Source organism: Lathamus discolor, chromosome 1, assembly GCF_037157495.1.
Source record: "Lathamus discolor isolate bLatDis1 chromosome 1, bLatDis1.hap1, whole genome shotgun sequence".
NCBI lineage: Eukaryota > Metazoa > Chordata > Aves > Psittaciformes > Psittacidae > Lathamus > Lathamus discolor.
The window spans coordinates 146317762-146332669 of NC_088884.1; the positions used below are offsets into that span (position 1 = coordinate 146317762).

Sequence of the window (14908 nt, forward strand, 5' to 3'; positions counted from 1 at the left end):
TGGCAGCGAGGAGCTGCAGCGCGCCGCCGTGCTGTGACCCACACTGTCCCTTGCGCACCGGCCCACCTGCCCAGGCACCACGGCCCGGCCCGGCCCCGCTCCGCTCTGCTCTGCCAGGGAACACCGCCGTGTGGAGGCGGCCCGGGCGCCCCAGCGCTCAGCGCGCACGGCCGCGGCAGGCCCCGGGCGCTGAAGCGCCACGGCGGGCCCGGCTCCGGCAGAGCCGTGCCCGGGACGCCCCTGGGCGGCCCCGGCCTGCCGGTAAGAGGCGGCCGCAGGCCCCGCCTCTCCCCGCAGGCTCCTCGGCAGAAGGCCGGGGCGGGCGCAGCCGCTCGTTGCCGCATGCCGCCGCGGCCCGCTGGAGCCATGGGCTCCCACCGCAGCGAGAGCGACTGGCAGGGGCTGGTGAGCGAGGTGAGGCGGCGGGGTCCCGGCAGCCGCGGGCAGGGGTGCCATGCCTGCAGCGGCGCGGCCTGGGCACCGGCCCTTTCGGGGCCGCCAGGGGAGAGGCGCGGGCGGGCCCTGCTGCTGACCCGCTCCTCAGGAAACTTCAGTGCGGCGAGGGGCATAGCCATCGGGAGGGGGCCCAGCCTGCAGCCCACAGGACCGCCGCGGCTCGGCCGCGGCAGGTGGAGCAGGCGGCGCCGTGGCGTTGAGCTGTAGGCAGGCAGGGCTGAGGTGTACGGCCACGTCTGCCCCGCGGCGCTGCCCTGCCGCCAACCGCCCTCAGGCTGCCGGGTCCGACCGCGCACGGCGGCAGGTACTGGGGGACGCGTGTCTGCGAACCTCTCGTGTGTACTAGCTAGCGTGTGGCTGCCGGAAATGGGGTTTAGGCTCCCGAGCCTGCTGTTGGCTGGCAGTTGCCAGGGCCTCGCCTGTGGCGATGGGGTGAGGCCTCTGCCTGGCCCTGGTGCCAGCGGGGAGCGGAGTCCAGCAGCAACGCGGCCCTGCTGCAGCCGGCAGCGAGGGTGACAGGTCTGGTCCCAAGACTTCACTCCTGCGGCATGTGCTTTGTTTTCTTACTTAATCTGAATCAGAAATGAGAGGGTTTGAGACCCATGGTGTCATTTGTATAATGTGAGAAAAATCCATAATAACAGTGGCCCTGAGCTTCAATAAGGGGAGGATTTTTAAAATATAAGAGTAGAAAATGATATTATCTACTGTATCCACATTAAAAGATCAACAGTGTCTGCAGGTACACATTTTCATGTAGGACAAGTTACCTAACTCTAACAACTTGAGGTCAGTGTGGTTTGCAGGGGTATCATCAAGTCTGTTTGACAGGCAAACCCATAAAGTTTGAAGTAGGTTGGCATGCCGATTTTTACATTGCATTTTGTATTGCGTTAATTTTGCGTAGGTATAAAAATAGTATTTTTCTATTTACAGCTAGCAAAACTTCTGTGCAAATGGCATAAGCCTAAGTGAACCAGACTGAGCCTACTGTCCTGGAGTACGATGTTCACAGATGAATCCCTCTGGTTTCAGGAGAGCTTTGCCTCTGTTATATTATGTCAGCATAGCTTAAGGTCCAGACCTGTCAAAAAGAAGTGTAAATTTAGGGTCCTGAACCTGTCACTTGTCTAGGCAAGTTCAGTGGGAGTTTGTACAGGCCTAGATCTGTGCTAGAATGGGAGCCTACCTGTGCACACAGTGCTTGGAAACACACAGACCAGTCCACAATAAAATGAAGAGGGTACTTCCAGTAGTATCCTGATTGTACACTGTTGCATCTGACATCTCATTTACCAAATGGATTTTTATTTTGTGGTGGGGTGGTGTCACATAGCAGGGAAAGGTAAGAGACAGAGACAATTCATGAGGTGTGTTCAAAGGAAACATCCCTATTCTTGGGTTTAAAAAGTAATCTAGACTTAATTTGGAACTTTTTTACTTTTGATATGATTTAACCTAAAAAGTTAATCCTGAAATTGAGTACTTGTTTCTGGTTTAGGGGCTTCTTGATAGTTGCGAAGTTTAATGACTGCACTAAGCTACATTATTGCAAATAATTAAGCATACATATAGTTTTGGTTTTTTTTTTCCCCAGGAACAATTGGAGGCCTGGTGATTCGCATTTCATTTTTCCTTCCTTTCCCTCTGTTCCCACAGCAAGCTTACAGCCTGTTTTTCTGCGTGAAGTCTGTAGCATGTGCTGTAAGGGTATAGGCTTTCCTCTTTTGCCTTCCTTTGGCTGTTGTGATTAACTTTGCGTGATTTACCCATTAACAGCAACATCCTAATGGGTCTGTGAGGAAGTGGTTCTAACTTCTGAAGCAGCTTGTGATAAGTTTTTCCAGTTTCCTGTATCCTCAGTTGCACAGAGCTTCTCCAGATCTCTTAGCTTCAGTGTCTGCCAAGATAATTAAAGCTTTGTTCAAAACGCATTTTGTAAATATTGCGAAGTGCTTTCAAAATATAACACAGGCAAGAAAAGACATGGTAGCTCTAAACAAACACTCTCACATTGCTGATGCTGGACAGTTAAAACATAGAATGCAGTTCAGAATCTCCAGAAACTGGTGAGATCAGATCTATGGTCATGTTCTTTTTCATTTCCACAAGCTCAGTCCTCAAATTTGAAATCTAGGAGTAATTGAAGTATTTGCCAAAGCAACTGTAATATTTTTTTTAAGTGTGGTAGTGCAGGTGTTAAGTGGTAGGATGTATTTTTGGTCCTTATATATATACACACAAACACTTGTACACACAGCTTTATTTTTTTGTAGTTTGTCTTTTTATTCTTCATTGGATAAAAACAATGCTTGGGTTTTTTTTTTTTTTTGTCACGTTCCAGTCTTTTTCTGTGTTTACTCTTTTTTTTCTTTTTTTTTTTTTTAATTTCCTTTTGACTTTGTTTCATTTCAGTGCCTTCTGCTCTTTGCCCTTTCATAGAATCATAGAATAGTTAGGGTTGGAAAGGACCTTAAGATCATCTAGTTCCAACCCCCTGCCATGGGCAGGGACACCTCACACTAAACCATGTCACCCAAGGCTCTGTCCAACCTGGCCGTGAACACTGCCAGGGATGGAGCATTCACAGCTTCCCTGGGCAACCCATTCCAGTGCCTCACCACCCTTACCATAAAAAATGCTAAACTTCCCCTGTTTAAGTTTGAACCCGTTACCCATTGTCCTGCCACTACAGTCCCTAATGAATAGTCCCTCCCCTGCATCCTTATAAGCCCCCTTCAGATACTGGAAGGCTGCTATGAGGTCTCCATGCAGCCTTCTCTTCTCCAGGCTGAACAGTTCACGTTTCTTTCTCTGCTTTAATTATGCTCATCACTAACTTCTATGATTCTATGATTCTTGCTTGTTCTTTTGCCTCCATGTTTATGTATTTTTCCACTTATTCTACAACCACATCCATTTCAGGTCTAGTGTGTACCCAGAACTCTGAACAATCTTTGCAGCACATGTACTTGAACATTCTTTAAACCAAATGAATAGGATGATGTAGGAAGGAATACTGGGACAAAACCTACTTAGCAAATATTGAAGGAGACCAAAGAATCATTATTTCCATTGAATGCAAAAGAACAAACTTCAGGAGTGAGAATCCACATAAATTTTGCCCATTATTCAGCTGAGTTCAACTATTGGTGGTGGATGAATATATATAAAAGGTACTCTGTTGGGCTACCACCTAATTTTTTGCTTGGGTTTTTATCTAATATTTACCTCCCATAATGACTCATGGTTAGGATATTTGAAAGCCTGTCTAAAGCTGTAGGATGAAGACCTGGTCAATAACTGCTTGTTTGACACAAATAAAACTGAGCCATAGCAAGAACTTTCTTGCTGGCTAGACTGCAGTGAACTGGCTGTTTCCTTCAGAAACAAGTGATCATCATAAATCTCAAAATACGATCCAGATTACTGCCCATTCCTTTGAACAGGCCTTTGAATGTCTCTTATTTACAAAAAGAAAAAAAAAGATAAATCCTTGATGCAAACAGAATACCTCTCCAACCTGGAAGAGAATGAAAAGAGGAAAGTATGACTGTTACTAGTTGGTTTGCTGAGTGCACTGCTAGAAAGCAGTCGCAGGAAGGTGCTTGTACTGTACTCTTTACTGAAGAGAATGGAATTCTTGAAAATAACATTGGTTGCCAAAATCTTGGTTGCAGAGTTTTGACTGGTTTTAAATGTTTTTAAATGTCCATACTTCTCAGCCTGACAGCTGAGCTGTGATTTACAAACTCATGTGAGTCAACTCCTTAGTGGGTCAGTTTTCCTGTCTTCATAAGGGAAGTGAAACATAACTAAATCCCATGAATACTAGTGGAAAGCACGATATATGAGCTTTGTTCGAGGCAAGAATGTGATTTCAGTTTTTGCATTAATTCCATGTAATCTGTTCTGGAATCATATGATCTAAGGATGGTGACGGAATCAGTGATGGAGAAAGGATTAAGTGGTCGCATGATCTTAGGGTGGTGCGTTGAGTTAAGCATTGTTGGGAGATCATGTGTGGTAGGGGAAAAATGCTTCTATATAATCACAGAATGGTTTAGGTTGGAAGGGACCTTAAAGATCATCTAATTCCAATCCTCCTGCCATGGGCAGGGACACCCTCCTCTAGATCAGGTTGCTCAAAGCCCCATCAAGCCTGGCCTTGAACACTTCCAGGGATGGGGCAGCCATAACTTCTCTGAGCAACTGGTTCTAGTGTCTCACTGCCTGCATAGTAAAGAATTTTCTCCTAAAGTCTAATATAAATCTCCCCTCTGTTACCTTAGAACCATTCCCCCTTGTCCTGTCACTACATGTCCTTGTATATATAATCAGCAAGACTACCTCTGCCCTTGCTTTAGAGAGCTCACTTCTACAAGTTTGGTCTCCTTTCTGGTGAAGTCAGTGAGTGTGCTTCCATTCACTTCATTGAGAGTTGGCACTAGTCCTAATTTAATACTGCTTGGAGAACATGCACTTTTGGCGGTGATTTCCACTGGAAGCAAGAAAGGTTTCCTAGGAAACCCATCAGACTAGAGTGGTCCTCTGTCCGTTATGCTTCTCTCTCTCAGATTTGCCAACTTCTAGAATTAAATCCAATGTCAAAATGCTTCCTTTTTCTTGTCACCTCCCACACATTAGAACATTTACTGTATGCTTTACAGCTACTCATATGTGACTGTGCCTCCTAAAAAAAACTTGAGGAAATTCAGTCTCCATTTAATTTGTCATTCTCAAGAGGATATTTCTTTATTATTAACTATGTCTGGTCTTCAGCACTGCAGAGGGAAGGAGCACGCTTGTGCTCTTGAATTCCCTTGCCTAATAATTGCCAACTTAAAACTTGGAGAAAGGATTTTGGCGGATTATTTATCCAACACTCAACTGCTGAGCAGTAGTTGTAGTTGGAATAGGTGAATGTTCCAAACATGAATTCTGAGTGAGAAACCTAACCTGCTTGTAATTGGCAGAGCATGCCTTTCCTATAGGTTGCACAATTTTATGTGGACAAGAGAGAAGAGGAAAAACAAATAGTGAGATTTTCATGTTTGTAATATCTAACTTTCTGTCATGTTGCCTTTTCAAACAGAGAATGAAATATAATTCACCAAACCTAGATGAGGGAACCTGACAGGCTTTGGAGCCACTAATTTCAGAGCTTTTCTAAATGCAGGCAAATACCAGTTGGCTGTAGGGAAGAACGAAGTAGACTGAATGCTCTAAGGCCCCTGCGTGATTGGGTTGGCATTATAACACCTTTGTCATTTGGAAAAGGAAGTGGAAACACTAAAAGAACTGGCACTGCCCTCCAGAGTTCTGAGGAGCTGTGGGAGAGGGGCTACAGAAACCTGCATGCTGGGCTTTCACACAAAACAAGTGTTTGCTTCTCATGTTTCCATGTTGGACTAAGATACCCACAGGGTATTGAGAAACAAACACGAATAAATTAATAATGTAATCCAGTGCACAGCATACAAAACTGTAGAGGGTTGGGCCATATTTTGCCATTGGGTGAAATATTGTTGTTTTGACTAATCAAATGATGGTAATTCCTAAATGACTAGTGAAGATAATGTGGTGTTCTGGGGAGCTGCTTATATCACTTATATCATCAGTGAATGATGCCAGCCTGCTTTGTGCTTCAGAATCAGGAGGTAGCTAGTGAAGCCGATCCCTGGGCAGCAGGAAAAGCAGAGCTGATATTGTGGGATAAACCCAAGGACACTGCATTGTCTCAGGCTTTATCAGAGATGAGGACATGAGATGAGATGGCAGGCAAAAGGCCAGTAATTGTGTGTTTCTCTGGGTTTGAGTGTTTGATTCTTTCAGATAAGTTGAAGTTTAATCTGAAGTCAAGGGGAGCAACATTACTGAAACACATTCAAAAACCACCCCAAATAGTAATGTTGCAATGCATTTTGGGACTCTTCAGTTTGTCATTTCCACAACACAATTGCCTCCAAGAGTACAATGAGGAGAAATTTGATACAACTTCACACAGTTCAATAGCAGTTGGATCTCTTGTTCAAAAGGCGGTGAGTAGAATTCTCTGAGAGGTTACCAGGCCTATGTACAATGTGGTCGCCCATTGCCATTTGGGAGGACGCTAGGTCCTGGAGTGTTGAGAGAACACAGTGGTTCCAAAGCACGGTTTAGAGATAGTATCTCTACTTTTACCCTCAGAAAATTAGATATTTTCCTGCTAATTGCTATTAAATACCCAGGTATAGGCCAGTAATTTGTACTAATTTAAGAGAAATTATTTTGTGATAGAAATTCAGTGTGTTTGTTGGTTAACCCCCCCACCCCCCCCAAGTCTAAAACCGTGACTCTCCCAGCTTCATCAGATTATTAGACCATGTCTACAGCGTCATTAATGAGATCTATGCAGATTTGTCACTAAAAATAGCAATGGACAAATAGTAAGAGTTTGATGTAGAGGGTCACCTTGGAGCAGTTACACTCTCCTGTAATGTCAGTCTCTTTTTACTCAATTTCACTGAAGTAGTCATCTGGCTGTAAAACAGTTCAGGCAGTAACGTAGAATGTCACATATATTCCTTTAATTATCATGTTCTTCCTTGTAGCAATTATAATTTGCTTTATTGCAGATAACAGCAAGTTGGTAGATAAAAGTCACTAGACAGATAGGAGAAGTTGTACGCTGTAGCTTTTAGATTGAAAGTATAGCAGCTGGTTCTTGGTTAACTTTGTTTTTTAAACTCAAAGATTATTTTGGAACATCAATTGAAAGGAAACAAAAGACAATAGGAATATTTTTTTAAGGTAGGTATAGTGCGTAACAGTATTCACTTGCTTGTCTCACTGGTAGACAATACATGAGGCATAGGCTTTCCCTCAGTTGCAGAGGAAGAAATTTCTATGTGAATGCCAGAAGCATCTATTGAATATTTTTTGTCAGACAGTTTGAGTTAATTTTCCTTATTGTGTGCATCGCTCCAAAAAGGCTGTTAAAGTCCTATGTACATTTTGACAGCATACCAATTTTGCTGCACTTACTTGTCCATATATGAGAAATTGTTGGGGGGACTCAAGCAGAATCCATTTCTGGTGAAACAGTTGTTAGGTCACCTTATGGACATTATTCATGCTTTTATGTATTTATTTATTTTAACATTCAGAAGCGTATATATTAAATAAACTCTTTGAGACCTGTCTTTGTAAAATTTGGTTTTCCTTCAAAAATGGTAATGGGAATTGGAAACATCGTTCTGTTGAATAATCAAATTCCACAGAAATGCTGTGGCTTTATTGTTTCTTGTACCCCAAGCCTGTGGAAACAGATTGCATTATCACTATTTTTAACCCATTTATTAGGGAAAGTCAATATATGCAAAAGGCAGAATGGCTTCAAAAAGTTTTCTAGGTGGTCATTTTGTTAGTAAAATCCAAACAGAACATTGATGAGAAATGCCAAGCCTGTTCCTTCTGTATGGCACATCATCAGTTTATAATTGATCAAGTTAAAACAAGGAGGAGATCATTATTCCTTTTCATTTAGACCCTGAACACAACTGTCTGTTTATGGTTCATTATCCTAAACCTAACAGATAATGAAAAATTCCCTTGCTCTCGCCTGTGCTGCGGTGAAAGGTGAAGCCTTCTTTTATGCTTTGAGTGTGTCTTTTGCGGAGGGCTGTGACTCATGGCAGAAGCAAGATTTGTTTAGCACTAGGTCTGCATTTCCTGCTTGCCAGATATTATTTTTTATAGTCTTATCCACATGCTCCAGTTGGCTTCCATTTCTCTTGTGCGCTGTTTCATATACCAGCACTCATGGCAAGGCTCGGAGCTGGTGGTGTGGGTGTCCGAAGGTGAGATGTTTAGCTTTGCTCCCCTCCATTGTGTACCTTGTATAGTCTGTTCTGCTCCTTGTAGGTGTCGGCTGGGTGGGCCAGCTTCATTCTTCCTGGTGGTTAAACGAACAGGACAGGCTACTTGGTTCAGGGGTTTGAGCTGTTGTTTTCTGTTGTTGTTTGTAGGTTTTTGTAAATGATTATGAGGTTTCTTTCTACTCCTTTTTATTTGCAATTACTGTATCAGATTGTTAGTATTTAAAAACAATTTTGTGAAGGCAAGATTTAGAATTGACTAAGACATGAGATGAAACTGGAAAAAGAGGAGAAGTTGTCAGAGGCAAATATTTAACTGTAGGAGAAGGAATTATTTTATCAAATTTGAAGCAGTTTATAGTGACACAGTTCTGTGTCACTATAATCGCTTGCTGACAATATTAAAGTTTAGCATCTGATACCATTCGGTGCTTTATCAAGGGACTTCACATTTGTATAAGGTATCAGTAAGGACATAAGTACATAGGTACAGTTGCCTTTGTTGATGCCAAGGCATCATAATCCAGAAAATTTATGGCAGGATTTCAGCTTCAGTATTGCCAGAAATAAAATTAATCCAAGGTGGAAGTGTCCTTTTTGAGAGTTCAACTCCTTCTTGGAATGGCTTTTCTCATTCCCTTCCTGCTTTTTTGCAACTAAGCATTTACCATTTTTGGAAAACATTGGCTATACTAATATATACCAAACTCGCTTTTCCCTTTCTCATTGACTTGAAATTGCTGTTAACAAAGTCAGTTCTAAGCAAGTAGTACATACGAGTAACGATTTTTGTCCCAAAGAACAGCACTGACTTGAACACTATGGAAGTGCTGATGCTCTTGCTTTGTGCAAGAGCCTATAATGACAAAGTATTCTTGTCAGAGAATATAATGGAACTATAAATTGTTTTCATGACTGCTGTGATATTTGGTCTCTTGCAGTGCACATTCAGAAAGTATTTAGCTCCATGTCTTAATGTGAGTAACATCAGAAATAGAAATATATGCTTTAGCATGAGGGTCGAGTGATGGGTAAGAAGAATCTGCTGATTGAACATCATGTTAAGTGAAAAAAAGTTGCCTGAAACTTCTGATAGGTAGCATTCAGCCACTGCAGGAAAGGATGATATACACGTTACTCTCTCCTTCTCTCAGTGCGGAAAGGCAATGAAGCAGGTCAGACTACTGCAGAACAGCTAAGATTTGCAAGTTCAGCTTTGCTTGGTGCGTGAGCCCTGTGCATAAGAGGTGGTGGCTGGCGGGGGAGGCCTGCCTCTGCCTTCCCTCTCCATCCAGGTTTTTGCAATATTCCTGCATTATTTCCCATTCTTTTGACTCAACAAGAGCATGCATATAGTATCACAGCTGAGTAAGTTTCCTTTACCTGGGCCAATAGGGTGCCACACTGTAACTGTTTCAGACTCAAGGTGAACTTTGGTTGTCACTTGTGCTACCCCTTCTACTGTAACATGGTCCTGTTTCACTGTCCAGCTGGGAGTCTGAGCCCAGAGGACATCACTCGTAGCAGGGAGGAGAAGGAGGGAAGTGAGAAGGAGGAAATGCTGGTTGGTAACATCTGGGTATTGTGGACACAACTAGGAAAGGGAGTTTGCAAAGGAATCTTTCTTCTAGCAGCCTTCCCAGGACTACAGGCCAAATTGTGAAGTTTCATATATTCCTCATGCTTATGAAAATAAAGAGGAGAAACTTGAATTGCTGATTTGTTTCTAATTCATGGTGGTTGGATGAGCAATCCTTACAAATGGATTTCAGTCTTCTGATACAACAGCTTCTGATACAACAAGCCCATGATTGTTATCAATAAGCTAAGATGACTTGTGGCAGACTTCGATCTCATGCAGGGGGGCTTCCATCTTTTTGGACAAATACTTTAGCCTCTCAAACCCAGTATTGGCTGGAGCTGAAATAGCCTGTTACAATTACATGGTTTTTTTTCTCTTCTGCAGTATCTGGTGTGCAAAAGGAAACTCGAAAGCAAAAAGGAGGCATTGCTAATCCTATCCAAGGAGTTGGATACCTGTCAACAAGAAAGAGACCAGTACAAGCTTATGGCCAACCAGTTGCGGGAAAGACATCAGTCTCTGAAAAAGAAGTATCGGGAGCTGATTGTAGGTTGTTCTTTATGAATACTGTATGACTGGGGGACACGGGTTAACCTCACAGAATTGGAAGGAAGTCCATAATGACTGCTGTAAAAATGTGAAGGTGCTTGTTTACAGCAGTCCTGCAGTTGTACAGTTGTGATCATGTTATTACTCATTTGTTCCACACTGATGAGGTAGTGCCTGTTACATAAGACACAGAAAGACAGTGCGTGATCTGAGGAAATTAGTTTCAGTCATAATTCTATTTAAAAACTGACTGCAGTATTATTATTCCACAGCAACTTAATGTACCGTTATGAAAAATAATGCAACATAAATTTGTAATGACCCGCTGTTCTAGAAATATAAACAAATCTTCAACCTTAGAGGGTTTTTTGAGTTGAAATTAATACTACTGGTATTAATCAAAATGCAGTATTTTAGAAATAATTTTAAACCTTTTAGTTTAAATACATTCTAAAATTTAATCCAGAAAGTTAATACGGTTGCTGGCTTCCGAATTAAGTTGCCAATAAAATATGTCCATTTATTTGTAGGATGGGGATCCATCCCTTCCGCCTGAGAAGAGGAAACAGGTAGGATTTATTTTTCAGTTGACGTTATTTATCTGCTACAGAAGTTCTTGGGAAAAGTGTGAAAATGTTAACAAAAAATCCTGGTGAAGATCAAGCATTTCTGCCTGAAAGCCTCAGTTTTTAAACAGTGGCTTCTTGTGCTTTTGTCTAAACAAGTTTTACTGTGAAATATCTGAACTATTGTTAATTTGAATATATGGCTGTTGCTTTTATGTTCACCTGAGACTGAAATTGGTCAGAGTACAGCCACTTGAGATTGCTGTCCTCGTTGTTTATCCCTGTATTGAGTCCTAGAATGGGTTCGTGACAGGACTTTTTATACTTAAAAGCAATCTGGGAATGCATTGTCTGCATTCCATAATTGTTAATTTAGTGTTGTGAGTACTGTTTTCCATTAGGTACTCCCCCAGGTCGGTTGGGCTCTATGAGTTGTAAATGATAAGAACAATGGTAATTGCATTTTATGCTTTTACTGAAAAATCTTTTCGCCTGCTCATTTGTGGTTTTTTTTTGTTCCCAGAGATCCAGGTAGTGTCCCCCTGTTGTGGAGTATTGGTTGTCACATCTTAAAATTATCTTCATTTTTAGAGAAAAATGGCACCCAAAACACAGTGTGTGAGCAGGAAGAGGGGAACAGCCCAAACCAACAAAAATCGTTACTGTAATTGCTAGTCCTGAAAGTCTTTTAGTCATATTTAAAACATGGTTATTGCATTCTCGCATGGATCAGAAGTTTTACTCGTCATCCTTTCCCTGGGAGTTTGCATGTAGTTTTTACTATTTTTAACATATGAGGGGCTTAGCATTTTTCTTGTTTTAAACTTAACTTTCAAAGGCAATATAATTACTCCAGGCACTTAAACAAATGGCTGCCAAGAAGTTGGTGGCTCAGTGTAGAATCATTTAACTTCCTCATTGTTTAGCATAATTTATTTGAAAGCCTGTTATTTCAACAACCAATAAAAATTTATGACCAGATATAGGTTTATGCATTCTGACTAATAAAAGTGGAGCTGTATACAATTAAAAAGTACATGGGTCATTACAGAAATAAGTAGGAAGGGAGATTTTCTATCCTATGGATGTTGTTCTAATTCATCTTCTGTCTTTCAAAACAAATAAATCTGACGCTTGTTTCTATAATACTAGCAAAATTCAGTCTAAATTCAGCAGCTGTGGTTATATTAAGTTTTGGCATATCTTACCATGGTAAGTGAGGCCTCCCTGTGCATGGCAGGGGGGTGGGAACTAGATGATCTTAACGTCCTTTCCAGCCCAAACCATTCTATGTTTCTCTGATAAGTACCGGGAAACCCATTTAATGATCTAACTAAGAGGGAGGATTTTTGGTTTCTTTTTTTTTTTTCCCTGAGGAAGTTATGTATTCATGCTAGGTAACAGTGAAAGAAAGAAAAATCTTGTTCTCAAATGGGGTCATTTATGGGTCTCCCCCAAGGACAATATATACATCAGGCTGTTATTGTACTTGAGTTTTCATTTTCCTGAGAAGTGTGTCTGCAGCATCAAGGTGGATAATCTGGCATAGTTAGGGCAACCTTTCTGAAGAAGAGTATAGTTTTGCTTTGAGAAATGCATCGAAGAATAATGAAATCAAGTTACTAACGTTTTCTCATTATTACTGTATGTACGTTTCTTAGCATTTTATCATCTAAGAAAGAGTGAAGTTGTCTGTGCTCCTCCGCATTTTTTTCCATTTCTTTTTTGCCCGGAAGCCTTGTTGCCTGCTGGGAAAAATTTCTGACCTCAGTCACTTCATAAAAAGAGTGACCCTAATCCTATAATGAATTTTGTGTGACAGAAAAAGGACGTGCTGTTTTCACAGTCAGAAATGAGCTGAAAACATGGTGAACAATGTGCTATCTGTTACGTTTCTTCACCAGAACTGACCAGAACTGAGAAATTATTGTTGAAATTGTAATCTAGAACCTTAGAGGTAATAGGTGGGTTTGAATTGCTGCTTTCTTCTTCTTTATGTCTTCATTTTTCACCTGCATAATTATCAATTATGCTTTGTGACTTCTTAAAAGATCTTGTTTCCCACACCGTGCCTTCTCTCCCTGTTTTGCAACAGAGAATTTTCATATCCTGTATCAGCAAGCAATTAATTCAGAATCTGTTTGTGCAAAAATGATGTTACTTACAGGTATCTCAATATGCAGTGCTCTGCAGTGTTATCCCTCTCAAAGCTGTGTGCACAGTGGTACCCATTTCTGACATAATCCATTTGGACTCGATGATCTTGAAGCTCTTTTCCAACCTAAGCAATTCTGTGATGGTTCTGTCCCAAAATTGCTCCATGTGTATCACCATCTGCCAACTGACTAGAACAGGAAATGAGAAACTGTGCTACTGAAATCTCTTTTCCTGCAGTAGGTGTTTTACCATTAGTGTTGTTATCACAGCCTGTGAGCTGTTAGGTGCTTTCCTGGCCCCTCTTACCAAACATTGACAATTAAATGCTGCAGTTGAATGTAGTTTTAGAATGTGTTGTGGTGTCAGGTATAGGGTAATTTTTGGATAGGTGATGGAGGGGTGAAATGTTTCAGGAGGATGGGAATAATGAAGAGTTGATTTTGATGTTAAAATTCACTGGGAGTGGTAAACAATAGACACTCCCCTGAGTTGCTCTGTCTACAGAGCCTCTGTTGTGCATCCTATATAAACAGACATTTTACCGTTCTGCAGTGGTATGCATTTATATGCATTTGCTGTGATACAGAATATTTTAATGACATTGGCAGACATATAGTGGATATCTGTTGGACAGTGTTGACATGCTGGGAAACTTAAAATAATAGGTGGGATTTCTAGCTTGATTTATACTATTATTTTCATCTACATTGCTTAAATTTTCAGTATAACTTCAGTTTTGGAGAAGCTTTGTTGTTGAAATAACAGACTGATAAATCCTTTGACCTTCTATATGAAATGGAAGTTCTTCTAATACAAATGAGATATTTTGAATAAACAAAAGTGAAGTAAAATGCATGCTTAGGAAAATGACCGTGCTGGGCCACAGTCGTAAATATGTTTTGCTTAATTTGATCTCAGTGAGACCATTCAGTTGAAGGTAATGGGTTTGCAGGGGGGCTGACTGTCAGAAATAAAGCCGCAATGCATATGTTAACTGGTGAAGGCTTATATTTGTATTTCAAATGTATAAGGAATTAAACTAAATGGAACTAAACATCACAAGATTGCAGAATGGTTGAGGTGGGAAGGCAGCTGTTGAGATCAGCTCGTTCAATCCTTCTGTCCAAACTGGACTACCTAGAGCAGGTCCAGACTGGGCTACCTGGAGCAGGTTGCCCAGGACTATTTCCAGTCAGGTGTTGAGTATCTGCAAGGATGGAGACTCCTCAGCCTCTCTGAGCAGCCTGTTCCAGCATTTGACCACTCTCACAATAGAAAAGGGGGAGGGGATGGTTTTCAGATACCGGCAGAATTGGGGTAGCTAAAGTCCCTCTTGAGGACCAGGGCCTGTGAACATGAAGCTTCTTCCAGTTGTATGAAGAAAGCCTTACCTACTACTTCTTCCTGATCAGGAGATCTATAGCAAATAACCAGTACAACAGCATGCATGTTGATCTGCCCAGTAATCTTGACCCAGAAGCTTTCAGTTGACTCCTGACCTGTCCCAGGGCAAGGCTTCATGCATTCCAGCTACTCTTTCACACAAAGGGCAACACCCCTCCTCTCCTTCCTGCTGTCCTTCCTAAAAAACCTTTGCCCCTCCATCACAGCACTCCAGTTGTGTAAGCTATCCCATAGTTTCTGCATGATCCAACTGATATTGTAACCCTGTAGCTGCATCAGTCTTCAAACTCCTGTTTGTTCCTCATGCTGCATGTGTTAGAAGACAGGCCTGTGCG

The 14908-nt window shown here is 41.7% G+C and overlaps 1 protein-coding gene across 3 annotated transcripts in view; it reads left to right on the forward strand.

The window, feature by feature from the left end:
- Window positions 1–251: 251 nt before the first annotated feature.
- The window catches only part of CCDC149 (coiled-coil domain containing 149), a 52379-nt gene continuing 37722 nt past the window's right edge, over window positions 252–14908 (forward strand). For 2 of the 3 annotated variants that reach the window (XM_065699661.1, XM_065699669.1), the window contains exons 1-3: window positions 253–414; window positions 10282–10443; window positions 10977–11015. In XM_065699661.1, coding sequence (XP_065555733.1) covers window positions 343–414; window positions 10282–10443; window positions 10977–11015 — 273 coding nt within the window. In that variant the 5' untranslated portion in view covers window positions 253–342. Of the gene's footprint in view, window positions 415–10281; window positions 10444–10976; window positions 11016–14908 lie in introns of all 3 variants that reach the window. The other variant, XM_065699676.1, reaches the window with a different exon arrangement.